The sequence below is a fragment of the Thalia democratica genome, chromosome 3 (genome assembly GCF_965202585.1).
Source record: "Thalia democratica chromosome 3, ktThaDemo2.hap1.1, whole genome shotgun sequence".
Lineage (NCBI taxonomy): Eukaryota > Metazoa > Chordata > Thaliacea > Salpida > Salpidae > Thalia > Thalia democratica.
The window spans coordinates 30,884,584-30,900,680 of record NC_139167.1 but is presented as its reverse complement, the minus strand read 5'-3'; the positions used below and the strand labels follow the sequence as shown (position 1 = coordinate 30,900,680).

The following is a 16,097-nucleotide window of genomic DNA, read 5'->3' as shown; positions in this document are numbered from 1 at the left end:
CAGTTTAACTTGCCGTTTTATTTCTTTAAAACTGATCAAAATAAAATCATTAAACTGAACTAAGTATTAAGGTAATGAGAAATTAAATATCAGAAGTAAATAAAACTGATGTAAATATTTATCATGATCAGAGATATAGTATGTGTGTATGAGTATGTTGAGAAGAAGTTTATTTATTTTATTATTAACTATATTTATTCTTTCAAAAATTTATTTTGCAAACTAAGTTAAAATAGTTTAAAAAAAAAATTTTTTAAGAATAAATATATTACTTCTCCTCCAGCAGTTGAGATCTCTCTATTTGTTTTCTAAAAACCAAAACATACAATATTATTATTAACTATGTTTACTTTTTACAACTAGTTTCTGATTTTAATTTAAATAGTTTAATATCTTTTTATTCAAAACATTCTCAAGTAACTTTTTATTCATAACATTCTCAAGTATCTTTCTCTAGGATATATTGTTTTTGAAAAATTAAGTATTTGATTTTTTTAAAGGTAATTGTTGTTATTAATTTTTATAGTATCTTTAACCAAACGCTTAGGTTCTGTTGATTACGTTTTTATAAACTTTATGAAGATACCAAAACATTGAAAATTAAAAAAACTTTTGTTTAGTCATCGATTAAGAAAATAAGTAGTTATTTTTATACATTACTTTTGTTTATAAAGGAATAAAATATTTAATTAGACTGTCATCTTTTTGAAGGACTTTACTTAACACAGTTTGTGAGACAATAGTATATGTTATACTATACAACTTATTATTGTTTTATAAAATTTAATTAATTTTCACATGTTAAAAGTTTTTTTTAGTGAATTACATAGTTAAGTAAATAAAAAAAAATAAGCTAACTTTTAGCTATTTGTATTAAACCAATATTACGGCTTTTAAACAACCATCTTAATAGAATTCAATACAGGTTCTAAAATAATAAAATAAATTTTAATACTAACAGTAACTCCTAAGTAATTTATATATTTTGACTATCGGTTTTTTAAACAAATAATAACTTACTAATAAAAAATATCAAAAGTGATCAGCTTTTAAAATTCTGGAACAACATCTGAATAACCTGGAAGAAATTAGGAAAAAACGAGTGGCGACCCTGTCTTCATCAAACTAAAAATTTTCCAAGAGTAAGAACAAACAAATTTTTCAAAAGAACAACTTTAATAATTGATGTAGATGATTTAGTCTACAATTTCAAGTGTTATGTAGAAAATTCATCTATTAATTCGTAAATGCAGTTCATTTTCTATAAAAGCTCTTACTCTTGTAGCTTGGGATGCAAATGTTTTTAAAACATGAAAAAAACTAGAATTCTTTAGAATTTTTACATAATAAGTAATAAGATTTTTTTACCTTAAACTTAAATTCAAACTAAAGATAGACCCTAAAACGTGTTATCTGGAAAAAAATTTGATAACCTAAAGAAAATATGCCAATAACATTTGACAAACACTACGCCATACAAACCCTAAATTTAATGCAGCTAGAAATTAATTGTATGTATTGACTGTTTTTTAACTTAAACATTTATTTGTTTGGTGTTAGTTCCAAAATATTCACATACGAATAAGATAGTAGGTTTTTCGGTTGCCACTGACGGAAGAGAATCAGTAAGAAGTCTCAGTCTATCGAAAGCTTCTGGTTTGATAATCCAAGTGCTATGATCAAACCATATTTCAACCCAAGCTTGTCGTAAGGCATACAACAATCCAGGCCTGATAGTTTTTTTTTTTTTGTATATTTTAGTTATTTAATTTATACAATAATATGAGTTTAATATTTTTTTATAATACTAAATACACAAACTCTACCAACATATTTTTCAAATAGTTTATCATGACAACTACCATTTTATACATCACGCAGCTTATGTTAAAATATTGATTAAAATGTCGCCTGGTCAAAAAAAGCGAATTGAAGACGAACTCAACCTGTTAGGGATGGTAGGAGCAAATTCTAATACTAAAACTAAGAGCAATTCTGTCAATAACCAACATAGTGTATCGTCTTTGGATGCTTACAAAAAATTTATTAAAAACCAAAGCGTAATGAATGCTTCTCTGAAAGACCATCAGCAGCAAATTACTTATGCGAAACGAAGACTTCAGAATGAGCTGAGAGAACTTAACTTATACTCACCAGATTATATAAGCGCTCACTTAAAAGAAGACAACTTGTTTGAATGGGAAGCTTCGATTCAAGGACCTCCGGGAACTCCTTTTGAAGGCGGAACCTTCATTATAGACTTGAGCTTCCCGGATAAATATCCGTTTCAACCACCAAACGTTACTTTTAATACAAAAATATACCATTGCAATGTAAGCAGCGATGGTTATATAAGCTTAGATGTTCTAGGTTCTAAATGGGCTGCGTCTTTTACTATACGAACAACATTGTTGTCAATTCAGTCATTTTTCACCGACTGCAACCCTGATAACTGTCTTGTGCCAGAAATAGCAGCTCAGTACGTCAATAATCGCGAAGAACACGACAGAGTTTGCAGGGAATGGACAAAGAAGTACGCAATAGAAGAAGCTGACTTTTAGTAACTTCATTGAACGAAGTACTATGACTTATTTGAACACGTGTATTTTATAACATGTAATGTAGTATATAATATTTTATGTTTTTAAGTTGAGTAGTATTTAGATGGAATAAATTTAAATAAAACAAAATATCGTCTTATTTTATTTACATATAGTTGTAAACAAGTTTATCTTAAATAAAGCACTTTTAATAATCGATATAAGTTTCTTTTTTGAATCAAAACTGTAGTTTTATGCTTTGGTAGCCTTTAAGGTTGCCTGAAATTAAATGTTAAAGTACTCCAAGTAATTGATATAGGTTTCTTTTTTTTTACCTGAAATTTAAGCTTAAGTTACTTTGTGCGATATTTATCTACCCACAATGGAGGTTATGGCTGAAATTTAAAAAAAAATAGTTTTTCTTTGATTTGTTTTTATGTTAAAACTATTCTTCAAGTATACAAAGTATGCTTTTATTTATATTTATTAAAAAATTAAAACATATGACAATTAAAACATGTTGTCTTTTTACCATAATGCTTTTAATTTTTATAAAGAAGTTTTATAAAAAAAATTATTAGTTCTAGTAAAACAACGTTTATTATATAGAGGCATTTCATTAATATTTTTAGGTTAGTTAGGAGTGTTGAAAAGTTTTTTATTTTATTTAGTTTACTGTTACTATTAAAGTTTTGAAATTAAATTCAATTACAAAGTTGTTAACCTTACAAGAATAAGTTTTACTAAATTTTAAAAATATATAACAGAACACATTTCATTTTAAATTTATTTAAGTACTTTCAAATAGGACTCGTCAGAAATAGTTTCCTATTGAATTTGAATGAATACAAATTGAAATAAAATTATACTGCAGTTTAAAGTTTTAAGATATAAAATGACGCATTTCACCAGACTTTGTTCTCCTTGCTTTCTTGAAGGCGAGTTGAAAACACTTCAAAACACTTTCCTTTCGCTTGGTTATCCAGGTAACTTAGTTTCGAAAGTTATAACAAGAGCTAGAAGTTCAACAGCTTTAAAAATGATTGGCCCTCAGAGGTGTCCAGTATACTTAAAACTTCCTTACCTTGGAAATATTTCTGAGAGGTTTTCTAAGAAAATTTCTGAGGAAATAAGCCAAGTTTTCAGCTCTGTTCATTTAAGAACAGTTTTGTATACTGATCGACCTCTGAGTGGAATTTACAAAGATGTTTCTCCCACCCATGAAAAAAGTAACATCATCTATAAATTTAGTTGTCACTGTGGTAGTGACTACGTGGGAAAAACATCTCAAAGGTTTCATGTAAGAATCGATCAACATGTTCCGAAAGTTTTGAAAAAGTGGTTTGATGGCCGTTCTGAGAAACCAACTAAAAAATACTTCTCGGCGATTGGGCAACATTTGTTGGACAATCCTGAGTGTGTTAAAAATTATAAAAAGGACAATTTTTCAGTCTTAGTGAGAGCGGAGAACTCTTTCCAATTGCATATTCTGGAAGCTTTATGTATTCAATCTTTAAAGCCCAGTTTATGCAAGCAGAAAAAGTTTGTTTACCAGACTAGACTTTTTAAATCCTTATATTAGTAATTTTAAGGTAATTAGTTTCTTGTTTAACTTTATTTTTAAGCATAGTTTTAATTTAAAAAAAAAAATTCGCTTTTTTATTTAGATTGTTTTAGTTCTACCGAGTTTTATTAGTATACCAAATTTGTTTAACATTAGCACTTATTTAATTTTAACTTTTGATTATTACGTCATTTTATATCTTAAAACTTTAAACTGCAGTATAATTTTATTTCAATTTGTATTCATTCAAATTCAATAGGAAACAATTTCTGACGAGTCCTATTTGAAAGTACTTAAATAAATTTAAAATGAAATGTTTTCTGTTATATATTTTTAGTAAGTTATGCACCGGAAAAAAGCTCTACTAAATTTTAAGTAGTATGTGTTTAGTTGGAACGACTACTAAACAGTAAAAAAGAAATTGCAAAAAACACTAATGGTAGAAGAGTAAAAGATTAAAACACTCAAATGTTCTTAAGAACTTGTAATATGTAAGTTTACTTAAATAAAAGCTGAATTTGCTATTAGCGTGTTAACAAATTGTTGTAAAACAGATAAAAATTCCAACGTTTAGAGAATATTTAAAAATCAACAGTAAAATTAAACAGCACTCTTTCTTTATCAAACAGTAACATTTTTCTGTGTGTTAAGACGTTATCGCAGTTAAACAGGCAAACGGGTCAAAATTGCACGAAGACAAATTTCACGAGTTACAATTTAGCACGGAGTCTCATTCTTGCACGACAGTAAGAAAAAATATATCTAAGTTATTCTCTAATAAGAAAAAAGTGTATATAAATATAAAAGTACTAACAGATAAATTAATAGAAAAAGAAAGTTACTGTCCGAGCGTTAGGGGGTAACATTAATTGAAAGTATAAAAATAAAAAATAACTGAAAAAAATTAATATAAAAAATAGAAAATAAATATTATCAGAAAACAAAAATCTACCAATCGAATTTAAGGGTAGCACGAAAAAAAATAAAAAAGTATATTGAAAAAAATGCTTAAGTGAAAATACAAAAAAAAAATCAAACTCGTGCAAAAATGTTTCCGTGGAAAATTGTCTGCTCGTACAAAAGTTTCTTTGTGCAAAAATGTTTTCGATCAATTTAGTCCCCTCGTGCAAATTTGACACCTACCCGTTCAACAGAGCTTTGTAAAAAATTAACACAGTAAGGAAACAGTAGAAGCTATGGTAAATGTATATATGATGTGTTCAGTAAAAAGAAGTATAAGTACTATAGACTTTTGTAGTTAAATGACTAAAAATACATATAATAAACAATGTCAAATCTAAATGTATAAAATAACAATAAATTATGAAATATTTTTAATTATTAAATCTATATTATAATTTATTAAAGTAAAATACAATACATAGCAACTAATCAAAACATAAAGCACTCACATAAGGTTGATAAACTACTAATTCATAAGACTAAATCATCTCTAAACATTCGAAAAGATATCTAATAACTACGTCACGATATTATTTTATAATACATTAACATTAATTAAAATTTGTTTACCTTGCATTGCAAGATAGATAGTTTATTCTTTGTGTTCGGAAAAAAACATTAAGAATTCATTAAATAACATAAAATAGATCTTATGTAAATGGAAATAAGCAAAACAGCAAACGTTAATAACTGATTTAGTAAGTTAATTGATATATTTAAATTAAAGCCACGAAATGTTATTTGCTATTATAAGCCATACATATTATTTGATATCATTTAACGTAATATGCATTTTTAAATGTTAAAATATGACTTCAGTAAGATAAGACTTATATATTTTTTTTTGATTTAAACCTTTTACTCGGAAACCTAATAGAATCTAAAGTAGTAAACTAAAAAAGCTTAAGTAAAACCTTACAATTCAGTAATAAATACAATGATCAAAAAAGTGTAATAAGTTATTGAAAAGGCTAAAAAGTTTATTAATTCTAGATTGTAAATAACAAAAATCAATTTTTTATCAAAAATTATCTAAGTAAACACATACTAAAAGCATTTGAAAAACTAACTCATACTTGGTAGCTAACTAACCCTTGGTAGCTAGCCTATACTTGACAGCTAGCTCCAAGTTTGGTACCTAAAACATAATATGTCTGTATTCAACAACATGTTTGAAAATAATTTATATTATAACAATTTTTTTTCTATCATTTATTTAAACTTTTATAGAATTTTCGCATAAATATATCGGTAACGAAACAACTAAATGACAAATTGAATAATTTTTTTATATAATTTTTAATTTAATGCTTGATGCAGTATCATTATAGTTTATTATTTCAAATTTAATTTAGAAAGATAAGAAGTTTTTAAGAGGTTGTTTGAAAAAAAAATTTTATTACGAATCAATAATATAGCTAAACTGATTAAAGTTTATTTATTTCATTTAGGTTATGTAAATTTTTAATAATAGTTTTAATATGAAAATGTGAGCATATGTTTTAATACACTTCTTTAGCTAATAAAATTGCGTTCTTATTGGTTATACTACAAGTTTACTACATGTTAATTTATGCTTTCAATAAAATGTTAGTTCGTTGCTTAACTGTTTAATTTCATCATAATTAGAAGCAACTATAATCTAGTTAATAATAAACTAGAACAATATTGAAATTTACGAAAAATTTTTTTGCTTTTCAAATATTAAGATTTCTTGTAGATTTAAACTAAGAAATTCTATTTTGTTTCAATTTTAGGAGACAGTAGGGCTAGACAAATATATTTTTTATTTAGATCAAACTTTAAAAGGTAAGAATAACTTTTAAGACATTAAAAAATTTGGAAATCAAAGAAATTTGTTTTTGTTTTTTCCCAGAAAGTAGTTTTGGCTTGACTAGTTACATCGCTAATTAAGCACATCACCTTTGAAATGTAGAAAATAATTAAAACTGAACTACCAATAGATGGAATTATATTTTATACAATAAAAAATTCTAATATCTAATTAAATTTGCTTAATTTCTTTATCGAGTTTTTTCTGATGAAACCTATAACTGTTTACTTACTCAAAATTTATTTATAACATTAGTTGCTAACAAAAGTAGTTTATAGGGGTTAGCTGAATTTTTTTTAATTTTTTACTCATTAAAAATGTTTTTTGAAGAATTTTGTCCTGAGTTTTTGTAATTAAAAAAAATAATTTGTAAAATAGATTTGTAGTAAATGGATCTTAAAAATCCATATATTATAGCTAAAATAGATTCTTTAAATAACTAAAATATAACTCACATAAATGTTATTATTTTTGTTTTTCTTAATTCGTATAGTTTAAAGAAATTACGGCTTTAAGAATTTTGTACTAATTTTAGTAAACAAGTGATTAGAAATATCAAATAATCATTCTTAAAAAAGATCCTTTTTTATTACATGTTAATCTTAAAGATGCTGCTCATTAAATTTTAATTTAGTTAAAAATAATTGTGAAAACAATGTATAAAATATATAAAAAGTAAGTAATATGTTTAAAGACAAACTTAACTATTTAAAGAACACATAATACTTTGTGTAAAATCTATAAAGTACACATATGCATATGTATTACATTGGTTTAAGATTTGTACTTAATATGGGTAAAAATGACATAAGCAAAACTAAGCCAATTACAAAATTGCTTACCTTCAAAGGGTTTTAATAAAGTTTAAAATCAATTTACTGTCTTAATGTTCATCGAAAATTTTAAAAAGAGAAAAAACCAGACAGTAGAAGTGTATGTGACTAAAGTTATGGTCAAAAAAGTAATCTAAACTGTTGTCAACAAGTTTATACACGATAGAAACTGTTCAGTTTAGGTGTTTCTTGTGAGAATTTTAACCGAAAGTTTGTTTTTATTTTGTTAAAAGACGCATGCTAGTTCATATGTAATAAAGAAATTTCAATACTTCTTTATTTTTTTCTATCACTGTTACCCCTAACCCTCGGTCGATAGCTTTTTGTCTTTTAATTAGTATACTTTTATTTATATATTTCTATTGTTTTTCTAATAACAGTTTTTATTAGTTATTTTTTTATTTTAATTATCACTTATACCCCTAACCATTACTCTCAGTATAACTCTTTTTTTCTTTTTCTTGGTTTATTAATTTACTTTTAAGTTTTTTTTTTTGCTTTTTAATTATCGTGCAAATTTTACCTTTGGTGCAAAATTGTCTTTGTGTATTTTTGTTACCTCGTGCAATTCTGTCAACTCGTGCAGATTTGTTTATGTGCAAAAGTATCTTCATGCAATATTGTGCTCTCCTGCAATTTTTTGTTTAGCAAGTTTGACAAAACATAGCAAGTGATAGCAAATTATGGTAAAGGATAGCAAATACGGCGAAATATAGAAACTATGTTAAAACATGGCAAACATGGCAAAATACGTCGAATTTTAAATATATGGCATATTTAAATAAAAATGTTAAAAGTCTTTTTATAACATCTACGTTTAAAATTTATGTCCCTGATAATAAAGTTTAAATTCACTAATCAATGTTATACATTTGAAATTTTTGCCCTCAATAATAAAGTTTAAATTTATTAGTCATATTAGGGGCTTTGTTGATCAGCTTCAAAATGGCTCTACAGTCAACTATTTCAGAAGGTACATTAACTAAACAAAGTTTTGGGTGTTTTTATTACTATATTACATACTAGAAGTCTTTCAATGCCAGATAAAATTAGTTTAAAATTGTCGTTTATCACCAATAAAAAGATACATTAGTTAAACTATTCTAGAAAATGTTTAACTTTTATTTAATTTCTGTTATGTACTTGTTAAGTATAAATAATGTTTAATGTCCTTATACATTTATTAGTTTAAATGCTTCTTGAAGTAATTGCATAGTAACTTCAAGGTTATCAAAAAACCAGGAATACTTGAAAAACCTGGAATTTGACAATTTAGGCTCAAAAACCTTGAAATGCCTGGAATTTGAAAAAATTTCAACAAAACCTTGAAATTTCAATACAAATCACTAAAAAATCTGGAGTTTTTGGCAGACTTTACATTTCAAGTGGTAAAATTTTAATTTGACACTAGTTTCTATTATTTAGATATAGAAAGGTTTTGTTATTATCATAAGTTTTTTAGTAAAAAATACATTTAAAGAAGGTTTACAGTATCTTTTTAAGGTTGTACAGAGTTGCCACTTTACCTAGAAAAACTTGGAATTTGACAATTTGAGAAAAAAACTTGAATATCCCTGGAATTCTAGAAACTAAAAAAAAAAAACGGAAAAACCCGGAAATTAAAGAACCAGTGGCAATTCTGGTTGTTATACTACTTTTCACAACTTTTAATCTTAAAAAAGCTTTAAATTAAAAATGACTCAAATACCTATACTTTAAAAAACGTAAAATTTCTTTAAAAAAACGATGTTTGTTAACAAATCTAACATAAGTAAATTTTGAAATATTAGCTTCGATTTTGTATTTGAAATAAAACAATTTACATTCATTTTTACCTTTTTGTTGATAAGATACTACTTAGTTTGTATGCTAAATAAATCTGAGTTACAAAAAAAAACTGGAAACCTGAAAATTTCGGAGCTAGATAATTTGGTTTGAATTTATCTAGAAAAACCTAAAATTTGAGAAATTTTGAATATTAACCTGGTAAAACTTGGAATTTGGGACAAAAATCACATAAAACTTCAATTTTTAAACAATTTATGTATAAATATGAAATTTAGATTGATTTGTAAAATTCTACTAAACCCAATTCGGAATGACGAAATTTTTTTTTTTTTTAAAGTTTTTAAAATAAAGACACATTTAAGTAGCACTGCAGTATCTTTAAAATATTTATAAACAATTTCAGACAAATTTTCACCTTAAATTAGAACTTAAACTGAAAAAAACTGTTTTTTTCTATTCAAAAACCTGGAAAAGGATCAGCAAACCCTGAAGAAAAATCAAAAAAATTTTGAATTCTTGATAAGTATTAAAAAAATACTACTGATTTGTACAAAAGTATAAGAAAATGCCTTTGTTTTTTAATTGTGATTAAACATTTTTTAATGGTAAAAAAGCACATAAAAATCACAAACTATCTTTTAAAATTTAATTTAAACTGTTTTTAACTTTTGTCAACGTGATTAATTAAATTTATTATTATTACAAGTTACCCTTTGAGTGGTTTTCCTTTGATTTTAAGTTTTCTTATCTGATACAAGACAAACTTTTAATTACATCAGGGTTGCTTGACTTACACTTGAGATACTTAGGGTAACTCAGGCATTTTCAAAACAATTTATTAGCTCAGGCTGTTATAAAACTAAAAAGAATTGTGATAATTTACAAATGCTCGCCTATTATGAATTTTTTTTTCAGAATTATTAGTGTCTATATTTTTATTAGTTCCTCAATTACAATTAAGATGTTGTTTAATATCCAAGCTTGATCAACAATATCTTTTTTCACTTTGTGGCTCAAATTATATTTTAATATTTTTCCATAAACTCAAGCTAGTTTTATGAAGCTCATGTTAGTTTTTAATAATCAGGCTTGCTTTATTGCCACAAGAGTTGCCATCCTGTTAAATACACATTTTCAATATAAAATATTTATTTCATTCAAAAAAGTGTAATAATACTAAACATTTTAAACATTTTTTTTTTTATTTAATATGTTACGTAATTTGAATAATACTAGTTTTTCTAAAAAGAACTCATCAATTTTAAAGTCTTAATAAAATTTCACAGAATTTATTAAAATAAACAACCTTTAAGACACTACTTATAATTTTTAAGTTTTTTCTTTGTTTTACAGTCTATGATTAATATAAATAATTACAATAAAATTATTGTAGATGAGAAAATATTAATTTTCAATACCAATTTTTTTATAACTTTTAACCAATTACTTTAAGAATAGAGAGACTTAAAAAGCTTTAACTCATAGCTGGGATGCCACACATTAGGGTACTCAGGATAACACAGAATATTTTAAAATTTTAAGACATATCAAGATAAGTCAGGATAGCTCAGAATATTTTTTAAATTTAAAACTTAAGATAGTTCAGGGCAGTTCTGATTTTCACAAAATCATTAGGGAATTTTTAGGCTAGTTAATCAAAGAACAGGTTCTTTTTAGATCTTTAATTAGACTTGGTGTATTCAATTTCAATATTTTGCTGCTTTATATAACCAATTTTCATTAAGAATATGACCTTTATTCAATTGGAAATAATTATACATTAATTTTAAGCCGTGTCTAGTTCTTCACTTTTGTTAAAATAAACATTGAATCTTTTTTATAAATCTGAAATCAATCTCTTTCATGATTTAAGCAGGTTAGCATTTTATGTGGTAAAATTAAATTTAGTCATATAAGATGGCTAATAAAATTTAAACTATTTTCCTATCTTATATAAAGGTAACTAACATGATTACACAAAACTATCCTAAATTTTGCTTTTAAATTATTAAAATTTTGAAGGTTAAATTTTTGAAAACAGTATTTCTCATAAAGCTAGTGAACATCTAAATCAGCTCGCTAGAAACAAAAACTATTTTTTAAGGACTTAACAAAACATTAGGATGACTCAAAACAGTATTTAGTAACTTACAACAGTTTTCATGACTTAAAAAATGGCAACCCTAATACAGTAAAAGTTTGTTTACTTTTTTTAATGTGTTTAGTTTAAGTTTAAAAAAGCAACTTTTGAATATGTTGTTTGTTAAATTCAACTATTTAGTAACCAGGAAATACTTTTCACGTCATAATAAAAAAAAAATAGCTAAATATTTTGTTTTATGTTTAATTAAGCTTTTGAGATACTTTGTTTTAAAATCAAACTGTTTATATAAGTTAAAACTAAAAACATATTTAATTTTATAGAAATACACCTTGAGTAGTTTTCAACATGACCATATTTAAAATGTTGATTAAGGAGCTGTCAGAACTACAGAATTAAAAATTCTAAACACTAATTGAAATTTTGTCCTTTTAACATAAATACCATGCTTGAGTGATGTACTCACACCAATCTGGCAATTGTGGTGAACAACATATACTCCGTTATTGATCTAATTGTTATTAGAATTATTCATATCAAATTTTCAGTTCTGCTTAAGCTTTTTAGTTAATCTTTTATTGTTTTTTAAGCTTAAAGCGTAGTGATTAAACAATTGTAAGGAATAAAATTTAATTAACATTTTTTTTACATATGACATGTTTGTATGTATGTGCAGTCACTGCCTAGTATAACTCAGAAAACATTTAAAACAAAAACAATCACATAGAGATTGAACATTTAATTTAGTTTTATAAATTTCTGTACTAGAAGTTTCAATACTTACTGGACTTGTAGTTTATAGTGTTGTAGTTCTCTATATAGCTTCAAACTTTCTTTATGTTTTATCTTACTAAAGTATTTAATTATTTATTGTGATTTTTGAAAAGGTAACTTTGCTAATGTTTTTTCCATTAAACATTTTAAATTATACAAAATTTTTATATTATAAACATTTATGTTATATGGGATTTATAGATATTTTTAAAACTTACAGAAACACTTGTTTATTAAGTACTGTAAAATTTTATTTCATAATGTATAAAATCGGATTCCGAATGAAATATTTTTTTAACTTAAAACGAATTGTGACACATGACGATAGGTCGGCTGCAGTTGTGAGGTAGTATTTTTTCATTCGTAACAATATGCAAACTGGGTAAAGTGATAATGAAGCAATAAGTTAATAACATCTATACCCTAACCCAGCTTACCCATATATATAAAAAGGCTGAAAAAATATTAAAAATTATATTTTGAATAAATAAAAGAATAATATAAACCTATCAAAAGCGACCTTAGAACTGCAGGCCGATGCCATGAGAACTTCTACTCACTCAGCTTAATCTAAATAATTAAATAGGAAAATTTATCAGACTTATTATGATAATTTAATTTTCTGTTGTTAAATAATAAATTAAACATAGTACAGACTAAATTAAATTGAAATATATCGTCGTTAGATGATAACAAAATGTCATTGAACTGCAAAAACGTAAAAAAATGATTCTCTAAAAGACGGTGATCAGCAAACTATCGTTGCGAAACGAAGACTTCAAAAAGAGCTGAAATACCTTAATTCAAACTCACCACATTACATCACTGCTTATCTAAAAGAAGACAACTTGTTTGAATGGGAAGCTGTGATTCAAGGAACTCCAGGGACTCCTTACGAAGGCGGAACTTTTGTTTTAGACTTGAGTATCCCAGCTGATTATCCGTTTAAACCACCAAAGGTTACATTTAAAACCAAAATATACCACTGCAATGTTAACAGCGAAGGTTATATAAGTTTAGATGTTCTTGGTTCTAATTGGGCTGCGGCTATGTCTATACGAACAACATTGTTGTCCATACAGTTATTTCTCACCGACTGCAACCCAAATGACTGTCTCGTGCCAGAAATAGCAGCTCAGTACGTCAGCAATCCTGAAGGATACGACAGAGTTTGCAGGGAATGGACAAAGAAGTACGCAACTGATGAAAAATAATTTTAGTGACTTCATTCAATGAAGTACTGTAACTTATCTGAACATTTACATCTTACAATATGTAATGTAGTATTTTATATAGAATGTTTATAAGTTAAGTAGTATTTTGATAGAATAAATTTCAGAAAAAAAGAACACATGTTTCTGTTTATATACGGGTAGTTGTAGGTTGCCTTAATTGAAGTTCCTTTAGTTATATAAAAAAAATAGTTGAAATTTTATGCTTCAGTAGCTTTGATAAATACATTTATTCCTACAATTTTAAGAATTTTTTGTTTTACTTAGACTTGTTTTTGTTTCAAAACTATCCTTGAAGTATATAAAATATGCATAAATTTAAGTGTAATAAAAAAAGTTAAATGTTTGATAACGACAATTAAATCATGATATTATTTTATCATAATGCTTTTAATTTTGTTAGGAGTGTTATAAGCAACTTTCTTTAATTTTAGTAAAACAAAGTTTATAATACAGACTTACTTAAATAACTTTATTAGGATTTTTTTAAGTATTAATTAACTTTAGTATACTTTTGACAATCAAGGCTTTGAAAAAAATTTGATTTTTAAATTATTAACCTTATATAAAAAGTGTGATATAAATGTAAAGACTATGAGTTTAATTAACAAGATAATAAAAATGAAAATACAAAGTTTTGAAAAAAATCTAAATAAAATAAAAAAATTTTTGTTTATATACTGGTTTGTTAAAAAGATTTCAAGAAACAAATTGTTCCGATTATTTGATACTCAATTGAAAATTATTGCCTAAATTAAGACTTATGCTTGAGTTGTTTTGTACAAAATACTGGAACCTTATATGGCGACTATGGTTTCGCTAAGATTTATTTTTATATCAAAACTATCTTTAAAGTTTATATGTTATGCATAAATATAAACAAAATAGAAAATTTTTAATGTTTGATTACAATAATTAAAACGTGAAGTCTTTTTATCATATCGCTTTTAATTTTATTAGCAGTATTTTAAACAGTTTATATTTATCATAGTAAATTCATTTCATTATACTTTTACGGTTAGTTAAAAAGTTATAAAAACCTTTTTTTTACATTTTAGACTCTGACAACTAAGTCTTTGTAAAGAATTGGATAACAAAATTATTAACGTTACTACAGGAAATATAATTAAAGTGTAAGTAGCATGATTATAGGTCATACGACAACTAAAAAGTAAAATAGTTACTAAAAAGGTTATATAGTTTCTCAATGGTAGATTGTAGACAACAAAAAGTTAAATTTGTTTAAAAAAAATTATCAAAGTAAACATTTAATAACACCTTTAAGCCTATACATTTTCTTACATATAAAAAACTAAAGTTTTAGTACAAAATTATTAAAAAAGGATTTTTTTTTGTGTGTAATTAGAGTTTAAAAAAATTAAAGCGGTTTTACTGCAATACAATTAACTGCAATATTTAAGTACATGCTTTTAAACAAAAGCCTCAAACAAATTACACATTATATTTAAATAAAAACTGATGTTTTTTTGAAAAAAAAAACAGTTCTAAACATCACTAGCACTTCTGACTAAACTGGTTCTTTTCTAGAACTATTTAATGTTTTGGTTTAAACGTTTTGACAGTTATTATAAAGCCGAAGTAAATAGGAAAATTACTATACACAAAATGATTTTATTTTATAGAAATATTTGTATTCTATAAGTTTTTTTTTTCTAAAATGGTTCATTCAAAACCTTTAATTTTTTTTTCAAAATTTTTTGGTTCCTTTTTCTTTGACACTTCGATAAATTTATTCAATAAACTCTTCTATATAAATAAAGAATGAATAAAAAGTTAACAATAAAAATTTTAAAGCTTTTAAATGTTTAAAGTTATCAGGTCAAAAATAGATGTTAAATTTAATTTGTTAAATATTTTAAAACTTTGCTATTGTTTAACCAGATCTAGTCTTTTTTTTATTTTTACCTATAATTTTGTTGTAAGTTTTTAATTTTTATGATGTTAAAATCGCTAGTACAATTTTTACAAATAATTTCAAACTACAACGACATTTTGCGGCTGAACAGTTATTGTATGAAAATTAAATCAGCAAGTAGTAACTCATTTACTTAGATTTACATTCTAAATTAAAACAAAATTAAGTAGATTCAGTATTGGGAGTATAAGATCTTTTTTTAGTGGAATTTATAAATTTTTTTCTGAAAAAATTTTCAGATTTTTTTTTATAATGCTTTCATATTTTATTAATTGTTAAAAGTATACAAGTAATGAAAACTTTTTCTCAGCACACTAAAATTTATACAAATGTGTTAATGCATTCAATAGAAAGTAAATTACCATCGATGTACAAAACGGTTACTTTAATATTCGGTCCTGTTTTAGCTGACCAAAACAGCCTCTAATATAATACAATAATATCATAATATCATAACAAAAACTTTAAATGTAGAGATGTTATATATACTATTAGTTTTAACTATAAAAAACAAATTATTAATATCTGGTAA

At 25.0% G+C, this 16,097-nt stretch overlaps 1 protein-coding gene and 1 pseudogene across 1 annotated transcript; both read left to right on the top strand.

The window, feature by feature from the left end:
- The first annotated feature begins 1,904 nt into the window (after positions 1 to 1,904).
- On the top strand, positions 1,905 to 2,561 carry LOC145832179 (ubiquitin-conjugating enzyme E2 2-like). The gene has a single exon (XM_082939517.1). The coding sequence runs from the start codon at positions 1,905 to 1,907 to the stop codon at positions 2,559 to 2,561; it is 657 nt and encodes a 218-aa protein (XP_082795643.1).
- A 6,118-nt stretch (positions 2,562 to 8,679) lies between these two features.
- Positions 8,680 to 13,611, top strand: LOC145832178 (ubiquitin-conjugating enzyme E2 E3 pseudogene; annotated as a pseudogene).
- Positions 13,612 to 16,097: the final 2,486 nt, after the last annotated feature.

Bases quoted from the DNA above. Each gene is read 5' to 3' on its own strand.
- LOC145832179 (XM_082939517.1), top strand. From the start codon at position 1,905: ATGTCGCCTGGTCAAAAAAAGCGAATTGAAGACGAACTCAACCTGTTA.